General features: G+C 48.0%; 1 protein-coding gene across 1 annotated transcript in view; it reads left to right on the top strand.

Moving 5' to 3' along the window:
• Positions 1-12997, top strand: part of ESYT1 (extended synaptotagmin 1) — a 433655-nt gene that overhangs the window by 331845 nt on the left and 88813 nt on the right. Inside the window, exon 24 of the mRNA XM_078686263.1 lies at positions 8600-8686. Within this exon, the coding sequence (XP_078542389.1) occupies positions 8600-8686 (87 nt within the window). The remainder of the gene's footprint in view (positions 1-8599; positions 8687-12997) is intronic.

The following is a 12997-nucleotide window of genomic DNA, read 5'->3' as shown; positions in this document are numbered from 1 at the left end:
TGATACTATCAAGATAGTGCCATATGTTGTAACTTACTGTGTGTATTTTGTGTACTTTTTTCTTTTTCTTATATCTACCTGCTGATACTGGGCGATCCGCGGATTACCTCATCAGGCGAATCCCAGGTGATATTTAAGAATTTTCTTTAAACACGTTATTTCACGATATGCAGTAGCATTTAGTAAGGTCCTGAGGAAGCAGCAGAAGACCTCGAGGCTTCATAAGAACTGCAGAAACATGTCGACCACATCACAACATTAGTAGCTATTTGTTGACGCTACTATGCTCTGATTTTAACCATTTGAGAGTGGATAGGATCATATTAAAATTGTTTTTCCATTTCCACCACTCAATTTTAAGCACATTTTTGCACTTTATCACGTATTATTTACACATGCACTGCTTTTCAGCTTACCTCCTGATACCATAAACATTTTATATGCACTTTTGTCATATTTCCATCATAAGGGGGCTGCATCTATCCAGTCCACAGTGGGTAAAACCACCTTCCTTCGGGTGAAGGATCCCCAAATGATGCAGGGCGGTACAGGTCGGTGATCTGATGGGAACACTCATCCAATGGTGACACACTTTCGGTGGACTTGTTGGGTGTTTCCTTTATGCACACAGCCAATTCACAATTTGTCTAGACCCTTTGTTATCCATTGTTGGTATTGATAAGCAATGTATTATATACAGAAACAAGGAGGAACACATTCTTGGCAACTTTCTCAACTTGCGCAAAGCATATGGAGATGGGCCATTCCACAAAACATATATCTTCTGGCAGAACATCTCCCAGGAGTACACAATCAGGTTGCAAATCTGCTAAGTCGTCAGACACAGCAGATACACAAATGGTAACTTCATCCTCAAGTTCTTCAACCATTTTTCAAAATGTGGGGCCACCCAGACATAGATCTGTTCGCCACATTTGCAAACGCAAGAATGCCCAACCTTTGCTGCCAGGTTTCCACACCTGTTGTACCAGGGCAATGCGATATGGATGAACTGGTCAGGCAGATTTGCATACGCTTTTCCGCCACTGCCACTCATTCCACTAGTAGTACGCAAGCTCAAACAACAGTCTCTCAAGATGATCCTAGTTGCTCAAACATGGGCCCGGCAACCATGGTTCACAACACTCCTGGAACTCTCAATAGTTCCACACCAAAAACTACGGCCCTCCCCAAACCTGCTTATGCAGAACCATGGAGAGATACAGCATCCAGATCCAAATTAACTGAATCTAGCAATCTGGCAACTGAAGTCCTAGAGTTCGGTTACCTCAACCTCCCACCAGACTGTATAAACATTATTAAAGACGCCAGACGCCCAACTACTAGAGCTTGCTATGCAGCCAAATGGAAAAGATTTGTCATTTACTGCAATAACAACAAAATGGATCTACTAGATGCCTCTGAAAGAGACACGTTAGTGATAGATTCTTTACCTTAGAATATCCCCAGGCATCAGACTTGATCCGGAAAGCTTTCATCAGTAGTACCCCTTCGCGTTGATAGGCATCGTCGACGGCTCCGCGTCCGTTGTTGGCGTCGTATTCGCCGAGATGATGTCACTGGAGCTACTTAGACATGCCCACGCGCGCTGACGTCAGTTCTTTCATTTTCTGCGCCAGCAAGTGCAGATCCACAGAGAGCGGTACCCCATCACTTGTTGACTAAGTCATTTTTTGATATATTTGTGAGTACAATGTATCCTGGTGCATAGGAATGCCTGGTTTCAAGCTTTGCAAGGCCTGTCCGCGCACAATGCTGCTGACGGACCGCACCGTGAGTGTCTCTTCTGCCTGGGGCGTGACCACGACACCGAGTCGTGCTCCCACTGCAGGGCCATGGCCCCAAAAACTTTGTGGGAGCGTTCCCGAAAGTGGCTGGAGGCCTGGGAGTCAGCTCCGTGTCATTCCAGACCCCGGTCCCATGGGCGGTCGAGGGCCTGGTCGTGGAGCAAGCACCATCATTCGAAGTCTTCGCACTCGGAGTCAGGTAAGGCGAACACACAAAAAGTCAAAGAAGCGTCGCCACTCTTCGTCCTCGCCTCGCTGGTCGGGGGATGCGGCTGAGAGAGCAGGTGGCACCGCCCCTGTGGCTCCAACAGAGCCTGAGCAGTTACCGTTGGTTTACCCACCTTTCCGGGGTCCATCAGCGACTCTGGCCGAATTGCAGGAGTTTGTGTCTGCAATGGCACATATCTTCAGCCCGTGCGGCCCCGCCGGCATGCCTTCGGGCCCCACTGTTCCGTGTTCCTCGACGTCGCCGGCTCCAGCCCCGATGTCGTCGACGCACAGAGGCCTCCATGGCTCCAGCCGTGGCTTCCCGTTTTTGCCGGTGGACCCCGTACGGCCCCCACCGACAGCGCCGATGCAGGAGGCGCCGGCGGCTGATGCCGGCATCGAATTCTTTTCCGACATCGGCAATGAGCCGGAGGGATGTCTCCCAACGCCGATCCCGACACAGATGGGAGACTTTTACTCTTTTATCCACCCACGCCCTCGTCCACCTGTGGAGGAAGAGGAGGACTGGGAAGGGTTTGAAGACCCTCTCGCAGCACAGTGCGCGTCTGTCCCCGACTGGGCTGAGGATGCGGAGGCCGGTGGCCTGGATTACACTCCGGCGCCTGATTCACCGTCCCCTTCTACTACTATGGAGGAGAGTGGCAACTTTTCCACCGTGCTACGTAGGGCGACCGAGGCACTTAACCTCGAGATCCCTACAGTGGCTGTCAGGACCAACCAACTAACTGAAGTGCTTCGGCCGGCTTCTTCTTCTACAGAACCGCTGTTGACGTTTAATGATGCACTTACTGATGTGCTTCTGGGCAATTGGTCCCGGCCCAACACAGGGGCCCCTGTGGACAAGAGTGTGGGCCGAATCCATGCCCCAGGCGTCCCTGCCTTCCTCACACAACACCCTACTCCTCAGAGTTTGGTGGTTCGGGCCTCGACGTCCCCGAGTGTGTTCCCTTCTGCTCCGCCGGACAGGGAATCTAAGAAATTGGAGCAGTTTGGGAAGAAGATTTATTCTTCTGCAAGTTCTGGACTGCGGTCTGTGAACACTACCTGTATTTTAGGCCGCTATTCCCATTCTGTATGGGATGCAGTTGAGTAGGTGCTACCTCAGTGTCCAGAGGGGGCCCGGACAGTTCTCTTCCACGCTTTTATGGACGGGAGAGATGTGGCCAAGTTCACTATACGCTGTGGACTTGATACCGCTGATTCGTTCGGTAGGGCGATTTCCTCAACGATGGCGCTCCGCCGTCATGCCTGGTTGAGGACGACTGGTTTTTCTGCGCATGTCCTGAATACTTTGATGGACATGCCCTTCGATGGCACTCACCTTTTTGGTGATAAAGCGGATTACACATTGGAGCGTTTCAAGGACTTTCGAGCCACGGCCAAGTCCTTAGGACTTTCAGGCACACATACTCCTTCCTCTTCTAACTTTCGTTCCTTTCGAAGCTCTGGTAGTGGCGTACAAACACGTTCATTTCAGAACAAGCCTGCGCAGCAACAGTCCCAGCGCAGTCGCGGACGTGGGGCTCGCAGAGGTGGGTCACAGGGCCAGCATGCAGGTCAGTCCACCAACACATCCGCTGCCAGTGCCTCCACACCTTCCTTGTCCGGTGTTTCAGGCCCACCAGATGCCAGTCGGTGGCAGGATTCGTCATCATCTCCCCCACTGGCGCACCATAACATCAGACAGGTGGGTTCTGTAGATTGTCCGAAGGGGCTACCCCCTCCCCTTCGAGTCTACCCCCCAGCCATGCCACCGCAGTTCCACCGCATGTCGGGGGATCATTTGACACTTCTCAAGCAGGAAGTTACTGCCCTCTTGGCCAAGGGGGCCATCAAGCGTGTTCCAACACTAGAAGTATGTCGTGGTTGTTACTCCCACTACTTCTTGGTTCCGAAGAAGGACAAAGGTCTATGTCCCATCTTAGACCTTCGGAACGTAAATCGCTTTCTCCGAAAGGAGAAGTTTAAGATGCTCACTCTGGCTTAGGTCTTGTCTGCTCTCGACCCACAAGACTGGATGGTAGCACTGGACCTGCAGGACGCTTATTTTCATATTCCCGTCCTGCCGGCCCATCAGTGTTACCTGCGATTCATGGTGGGCCTGGAGCATTTTCAGTTCACCGTGCTCCCCTTTGGCCTTACAAGCGCCCCTCGGGTGTTCACGAAAGTGATAGTGGTGGTTGTAGCTCCTCTGCTCAGATCAGGGGTTTCAGTCTTCTCCTATCTCGACGACTGGTTGTTCAAGGAGGGCTCGCCCCAGACAGTCGTCTCCTTCCTCCAGACTACGTTCGACCTCCTGCATTTGCTGGGGTTTTCCATCAACATGCCGAAGTCGCACCTGGTTCCCTCCCAGAAGCTCCTCTTCATTGGAGCGGTTCTGGACATGGCACAGTTTCTGGTTTATCCTCCCGAACAGCGAGTCCAGGACATTCGGGCTATGATTCCGATCTTTCAGCCCTTGTCCTGGCTTTCGATCAGGACGACCTTGAGGCTGCTGGGACTAATGACCTCCTGCATCCTGCTGACCAATGCATGCCAGGTGGCATATGCGGGCTCTGCAGTGGGACCTGAAGTTCCAGTGGGCACAGCATTAGGGAAACCTGTCCGATTACGTCCAGATCTCGGAGGGCACTGCACAGCAATTGCAGTGGTGGCTCACAAATCAGCATTGGGTCAGCGGCAGATCCCTCTCCCTTCCCCAACCGGAGCACACAGTGGTAACGGACGCGTCCCTCCTAGGATGGGGTGGCCACATGGGGGAGTCCGAGATCAGAGGCCTCTGGTCTCCGGCGGAGTCCCGACTTCATATCAACCTTCTGGAGCTTCAAGCAATCCTTCTAGCACTTAAGGCATTCCTTCCTTCTGTCAGGGGGAAGGTAGTGCAGGTGCTCATAGCCATACCACCGCCTTGTGGTATTGCAACAAACAGGGCGGTGTGGGGTTGTGGACCCTATGTCAGGAGGCTCTGCGCCTCTGGACATGGCTGGAACGGCACAGCATTTCCTTGACGGTTCAACACCTGGCGGGATCTTTGAACGCCAGGGCGGACGAGTTCAGCGCAGGTGTCTCATGGATCACGAATGGTGTCTTCACTCGGAGGTGGCGCAAGGTCTCTTTCAACAGTGGGGAGAGCCTTGGTTAGGTCTATTCGCTACATAAGAACGCTGCAATGTCCGCAGTTCTGCACGTTGGAATTTCCAAGGCGGCACTCGCTCGGCAACGCTTTTCTTCGTGAGTGGACCTGCGGTCTGTTGTACGACTTTCCGCATATACCTCTTCTACCCAGACTGCTGAAGAAAATCAGGCGCGACCGGGCCCAAGTCATCCTTGAGGCTCCGGATTGGGCTAGAAGAGTTTGGTATCCCGAGCTACTCAGTATGAGCCTGGATACCCCGATCCGACTGCCTCTGCGGGAGGATTTTCTGTCGCAGCAGCAGGGGACGCTTCTCCACCCGAACCTGTCCAACCTCCACCTACATGCATGGAGATTGTGCAGAGACATTTGATTCCATTTGACTTGCTCCCGAAGTCTGTGATGTCATTCTGGCAGCCAGGCGTCCCTCCACTAAATCGTGGTCCGCCTGCAGGTGGAACACATTTGTGGCATGGTGCACAGCCAAGACTGTGGATCCCCTTTCTGTCCCTCTTTCTGAGGTCCTTTTGTTCCCTGTTTCTCTGGCCCGGCAGGGCTCGGCTCTGGGCACAATCAAGGGCTATCTTTCGGCCATTTCAGCCTTTCTGAGGCTTCCAGACCAGCCTTCTCTTTCCAAGTTTCCTGTTGTACAGAGATTCTTGAAAGGCATTACGCATATGTTTCCTCCTGTTCTTTTCGTAATGCCTCAGTGGGAATTGAATCTTGTTTTGACTTATCTCATGTGCGCTCCCTTTGAGCCACTTCACAATTGTCCTTTACGTCTTTTGACTTTCAAAACTGCCTTCTTAGTGGCTATCACCTCGGCCAGGAGAGTGAGTGAGCTTCAGGCTCTTTCTTGTAAGCCTCTCTTGCTATCGGTTCATCCGGACAAGGTTGTGCTTCACACTCGTCCTTCGTTCTTGCCAAAGGTTGTGACTGCCATCCACATCGGGCAGACTATCACCTTGCCCACTTTCTTTCTGTCTCCGCACCCCTCCAGAGAGGAAGAGAGGCTCCACCAACTGGACCCAAAACTTGTTCTTACATTTTACCTGAATCACACACAACAGTTCCGGGTGGACGAACAGCTCTTTGTTGGCTACGCAGGCGCCAAGAAAGACCGGGCTGTTCACAAGAGGACTATCTCCCGCTGGGTCGTCTTGTGTATCAAGTCCTGTTATTCCATGGCTAAAAAGGAACCTCCAGTGGGGCTGCGTGCCCATTCTACCAGGGCGATAGCAGCTACTACTGCATTGGGACCTGGTGTCCCCCTGCAAGACATCTGTCAGGCTGCCACATGGCTTTGCTGCACACTTTTACAAAGCATTATTGCCTTGACAGTCAGGTCCTGAGAGATGCCTTCTTTGGCCGTTCTGTTCTCCATGACTTTCTGGTGTAATCTTGTTCGTAGACCCACCACTGGGATTGGTATTGCTGGGGTATCTATTCTAAGGTAAGGAATCCATCACTAACGTGTCTCTTTCAGATGCAGAAGTTACTACTTGTGTAACAATAAATCTGTAAGAGACATTAGTTAGTGACAGATTCCTTACCTCCCCACCCAACCTCCCCGTTCTGCGAACTGATTTCTAGGGTTAAGGTCCTCCTTTTGGGCCCTAGTTTCTATGCACCAGTGCCTTGTATCTTACATGGCTCTGCGTTCCTGTCGCAGAAAGTTGTGTACAGAACTGATGTCAGCAAGAGTGGGCGCGTCTAAGTAGCTCCAGTGACGTCATCTCGGCGAATACATGCCAACGACGCACAGGGAACCGTACGATGACGCCTATCGACATGCAGGGGTACTGCTGACGAAAGCTTTCCGGATCCATTCTGACGCCTAGGGATATTCTAAGGTAAGGTATCTAGCACTAACTAATGTCTCTTTCAGATATATCGTTACACAAGTAGTAACTTGTGCTTCAATTCAGAACATTATTTGCTATTTGCTGCATCTACAAAGATGTAATCTAGCATACACAGCCATATGATTACATCTTGCTGCCCTTGCCGCTTACCTGCAAAACAGACAGCATTTGTCATTGTTTAGGGTACCCGCTATGAAAGCATTCATAAAAAGGCCTTAAAAGAATAATTCCTCCCACAAGACCACCCTCTCCAGTGTGGAATTTAAACATTGTCCTTACTAGGCTCATGGGTCCTCCATTTGAACCTCTACACAAATGCGAACTGCAGTTCCTTACATGGAAAGCAGCTTTCCTTGTTGCAATCAGCTCTCTCAGGGGAGTAAATGAGATCCAGGCTTTAACCATACAAGAACCATTCTTACAAATACATCGTAACAAGATGGTTCTTAGACCAAATCCAAAATTCCTTCCCAAAGTAATCGCTGCTTTTCATCTTCATCAATCCGTAGACTTACCCGTTTTTTTCCCAAACCCAGATTTCATAGCAGAGAGAGCTCTTCACACACTTGATGTTAAAAGAGCTATACTTTATTACATTGACAGAACTAAACCTTTTAGAAAGACAAACCAGCTATTTGTAGCTTCCTCTCCATCTCATAAAGGAAACTCCATCTTCAAAGCTGGAATTGCCAGGTGGATAGTCAAATGCATTCAAATATGCTACCAGAAGGCAAAACGCACATTACAAATTCCCCCAAGAGCTCACTCAACACGCAAACTAGGGGCTTCCATGACATTTTTAGGGAACATTCCCTTAGATGGCATTTGTAAAGCAGCAACATGGGCTACGCTACACACTTTCACCAAACACTGTTGGATAGAAGTGCAGGCAAAACAACAGGCTTCTGTAGGCCAGGCTGTTCTTAAAACAATTTTTCAAACCACTGCAACAGATACAGGTGACCACCGCTAAGGGAGAGCACTGCTATACAGTCTATGCAAAAGTATGAATTCTGCAGCTCATATGCCTCGAACGGAAAATGCTACTAACCAGTATGCATCTTTTCTTGGCATGTAGAGCTGCAGAATATCATAAGCCCACCCGCCTCCCAGGAACCTTTATCTGTTCCAGTGCTATCTTACTTAGATACACTCACATGGACATCTTTTCTGTTTCTACCAAACTCCATCATTTCCCATCATGGCGAAAAACAATCTGAGGATGGAGTCGATGCCCATGCGCACTATCGTATAAGGGAGCAGTCACCTATCTCGTGACTACAAAGACTTCTTCCAAGACAACAACAAACTGCAATCATCCGAGCCCAACACCAGATGGTGATCTATGGAAAGGTATGATATTCTGCAGCTCTACATGCCAAGAACAGATGCATACTGATAAGTAGCATTTTCCTTCCAAGTCTGCTTCTATTAAGCCCAAGTCTACTTCGATTCAGCTGCAGCTTGGGAGTGGCGGTGTATGCTGCAGGGATTAAATCAAATGATGTTGTGAATGGGGATCAGACTGCTCCCCATCCTGTAGGATAATGTTGTCTTTTTTTCAGGTTTGCCCCCAGACCATCTCCCCTGTTTGGGATGAAGTAATCGCCTTCCTTAGCAAGAACCCTCACAGTGAAACTCTTGAGATACAGGTAAGCTACCAGAACTAGATACACTGCACAGTTTATATCATTTTCTTACTGTGTCACCACAAAGAGGCAAAAGAATTGTGGATGTGGGCTGTCAAGCACAGGATTATGTTTACATCACATCACTTGCCAGAATGAAAAAAACATATAACCTAAGCACATAAAAATAATAGCCATTGAAATTAAAATGAAGTTGAGACATGCAAGATCATTTTTGCTGGTACTCCACAAATCCACCTATCTATCTATAAATCTGAGGCATTTAAAAATTGCAAAGCATTAATCATTTGAAAGTCTGAGAGAGAATGTGTAACAAATGACCACTTAGGAGTTGAGTCTAAAGGTCTTTCCAGTCTTTCTCAAATAGAAAGGTTTACAGTTTTTTCCTAACATGCAGAAGGTTGGTTGGTTGTCACTCTAAGCAACAATGACAGGGAATTCCAAAGTTTTTAACACAAGGAGCTAAAGGATCAAATGCCTCATCTCTATTTCCAAACCATTAGAATTTGAAGTTAGTAATTAGAAAACCAGAGGATCTGCAGTGGAACATAGTTGGTAAATCTCTTTGCCAAGGAAAAGGTGGAGGCCTGATGCATCTTACCATCAGCGATGTTCGAGAGATATTAAGATGGCTTGTTCGTCCTCATATTTGACTTCAATCACATTTTAGACGTACTTTTAAAAAAGGCTGTCTTTTCTTAAACAGTCATTGAGTAGAGCTGAATGATCACTGCATATCTTGTTAAAAGAGCCATTAGCTGCTTCACTGAATAAACAAAAACATATTAATTTCCTACCCAGTTGTTAATGGCCTATTGGTCATCAAAGCAAGACCAAGTAGTAGATAAGTCAGCCACAACAGGATGGTCAGCAGAAAATTGCCTGAGCTAGACATGGTGCATTCAACTAGAGACAAGACAGCAAGATCTGTATTCACGGTGAACATGACAGACAGATGAATAACCGTGAGACTCTTCTGCAGTATGATTGCCTAACCGTAGATGCTCATGGAAATACCTAAGTGAAAATGTATTTAATTAATAGTTCACTTTTTCACCAGTTCACACAGTATAAAAGCTTTCAACTATTCAATAGTATGCAAATTTACATAAGATTCAGTGCTTGTGAAACATAATTTCACACATATGGAAACAAATAATGACGCCTGTCCCCCCCCCCCTCCCCCCAACACCTGGAGAGAAATCTTCCAGGGTATGGGAGAGGGGGTCATTAGTTTTATTTTTTTATTTTTTTTTAGAAACAACCTCCCGTTTTGGGAGTTTTTAACTGAAAACCAAAAACTTTGGAAAAGATTGGTGAACAGCTGAGAAAACCTGTGGCAGCCATCTATCTACTAAACGTTTTGTAACTTGGTAGGAACTTCTGCGACAGCTGGGCCAGTGGTCATCTCTAAATTTGGCAGACAGTAGTCTGTCAGGGTGGCGGAGGTAATGTTGTCCACCACCCTTCAAGACTGTTTGCCAAAATGTAAATGAGGTCCTTAGTCGTCTAAGAGATCCTCAAATGACAGGAATCCATGGACTTGAAAAGATTTGAACACCAGCCTGGCAAAAACCAGGCTCAGATCCCAAAAGATGGAGGAACAACTGCATCAGGCCCATCCGTTGTCTATTGTTGGCCTCATGGATATAGGAGGATCTGTTCCTTTAGGATCCTAGAAAGCCAGATAGGTTTTGTACTTGTCTTTCCGTATAACCAATTTGGACTAGTAAATGCCCTTTGGATTATGCCAAATGAGCTAGGTAATCCCTTACCTCCTTATCAACTACCTTCTCAAATATTTCTAACTCTTTTTTTATGCCAATATGTTTGTATTGTTCACTAATACACAATACTGTGAATGTCTTCCTTCTCTTTCTTCCTTGCTTGCTCTATCTGTCCAACAACTGTCTTAGCAGCAATCACCCATGTTAACTGAGGGGATTATTCCAGAACCTGTAGACCCTGGAACAAATATAGCAAAATAAATAACCGATGCAGCCTCAAATTCATATTGAAAATGATCGGAATCATTACTGTAGCACAACAAGGCTAAAAATACCAAAACCTAGTGGTGTACAGCCTCAGATCACTCTGTTCTAACGCAGACGTTGCCTAACAAGACTGCAGTGGATACAGACACTGACATTGGACCTGTAGATAAGGTTCTGATAGATACATCTAACTGCAGATTTCACATCGTTAAAGAATTCCCCAGAGTGGATCTGGAAGAGTTTATAGCAGTGCTCCAGCGCACCACTAGGTGGTGCCATGTGGTGATAGATGTTGGTGATGGACTCGCACAAGGTTTGCTTTTCATGTTTGGGCTCGATATACGACTCTAATTGTGTGGGGAGTGTGCTCTCATGCACCCAAATGCGATGCAGGTACATGATGTCGCCTAACATAGACAGAAGCCACACAAGTACCCCTCCTGCTTGAAGACAAGGGCGCCAACCCATTCCCGCTCTGGAGGCCGATCCCGCAACAGGTCCTCTTAGCGGTCAACATCATCCAGTAAGTCGAAGTCCAAATCAAACCGGAAACACAAGAAGGCAAAGCGGGACTCAAACCCATCCCCCCACTGTCTATCCATAGAAAGTTGCAAAGACATCACCGTGCCACTTAATCTCACTCCCAATCTCCGATTTAGAATCTGATCCCTCAGTCAATCCCAATGCACCTCAAGTTCCCTGGGTCCTTAGCAAATGTATATTTTTGGCACTCCTCTGGCTACCTGTGGCATGCCTTCATGCCCTAAGTATCTGCAGGGACATCCAGTCGGGTAACTGGCAGTGGATGTGTCCTCTATGGTGTACAAGCCCTTTGAACCCGCCTCGGGTTCCGCACGGACTCTGGTGCTGACTTCCATTCCAGCTACAGTGCCTGCAACAATACCTTGTGCATTGATGCTGGTCCCAACGTGGCCAAAGGAGGTTCCTCTGCTGACTCGGGTATTCAACCTCGAACTAATTTCATCTCGACCTCAACCGCGAACATGCTCTGACTGCACTCTGGTGCGTCCGGCTCCCGTAAAGTCAGATTCAGACCAAACACTCCAATCTATCACAGAGTTGTTTTCTGCTGCTTGACCAGGTTTTTGCTTTTGACTGTGTCCAGAACTTGCCACCACTAGGAGACGACAGTGGAGATGATGGGGATTATTTACCCCCACACATTGATGATGAAAGTTTATGTATAGATTTACAATTGGCCAGTGGGCTTGTCACTTTCCCGGACACTGGGTTTATTTCTCCCCAATGTAAAAGAGGGCTTCTTTGTTTGCAGTCATCAGACATGCTGTTGAGTTTCCGGATATACAACTTCCTTCTGTTGAGAGTAAAACAAATGTGCTTACTGAAATTCTACAGCCTGGGTTAGCTTCCACCCATTCAACAAAGCCCTTACTGACACTCATATGATCACTTGGTCTAAACCAAGCTCTTGCCCAACAGTAAACAGGTAAGTGGCCAGATGCCCCCAGCAACATGAATCCAAATTCATTCCCCAGCATCCCCTAATAGGGAGTCAAAAAGTATTGAGGCATTTGGGAAGTGAATGTTCTCTTTGGTCAGCTTAGCCTTGAGGATGGTCAATGCAATTTATACAGGTGCCCTCTGGGACATTGCCAACAAGATATTTTCAGTGGTAACCGAGTAGTTTAGGACCTCTTTGGCTCAAGCCATCCTAGATGACCAGGATGCAGCCAAATACTCATTCAGGCTTACCTGTATACTACCGATTGGAATGAGCAGTCAGCACTAGTGTGGTTCTCCATCTCAGGGATGAGATCCGCAACCTTTTCTGGATATGTGCAGACATCCCTTTTGCTTTATGATGGATCCCACTTTTTTGGCAAAGAAGCTCATTACATCCTAGAGTGTGTCAAAGTAAGCCAAGCCACAGATCGCTTGTTGGTCCTTTCAGCTTCTGCCAGACAGTTTACTCATCAGTTCCACCCCTACTGAGGGTACGTCAGAGGTTTGGTGTATAGGCAACACCAGAGGAAAGCGCACTGCTGCTGTCATCTCACTCCTTTCGTGGCCAGGGATGAGGCAGGTAACATGGGACAGTGATCTTTCCAGCCCGTCTCCCCCAGGGCATCAGTCTCCAAGCCATTTTAATTTACCCTTAGCAACACATGGCCACCCTATGGGAAGCATAGTCCAACATTTCCACCAAATATGGCCATTCATGACATCCGACAGGTGAGCCCGCCAGATCTTCCTAAAGGGCTATACCCTTCAGTTCCATCCGTCCCACCGTAGCTTCCTCCCACATCAAACCAGCTTTCAGAGAAGCCTCCTGCTCTTT

Source organism: Lissotriton helveticus, chromosome 1_1 (genome assembly GCF_964261635.1).
Source record: "Lissotriton helveticus chromosome 1_1, aLisHel1.1, whole genome shotgun sequence".
Taxonomy (NCBI): Eukaryota; Metazoa; Chordata; class Amphibia; order Caudata; family Salamandridae; genus Lissotriton; species Lissotriton helveticus.
Note: the sequence above shows the minus strand (reverse complement) of the source record. Positions and strands in the feature narration are given on the sequence as shown.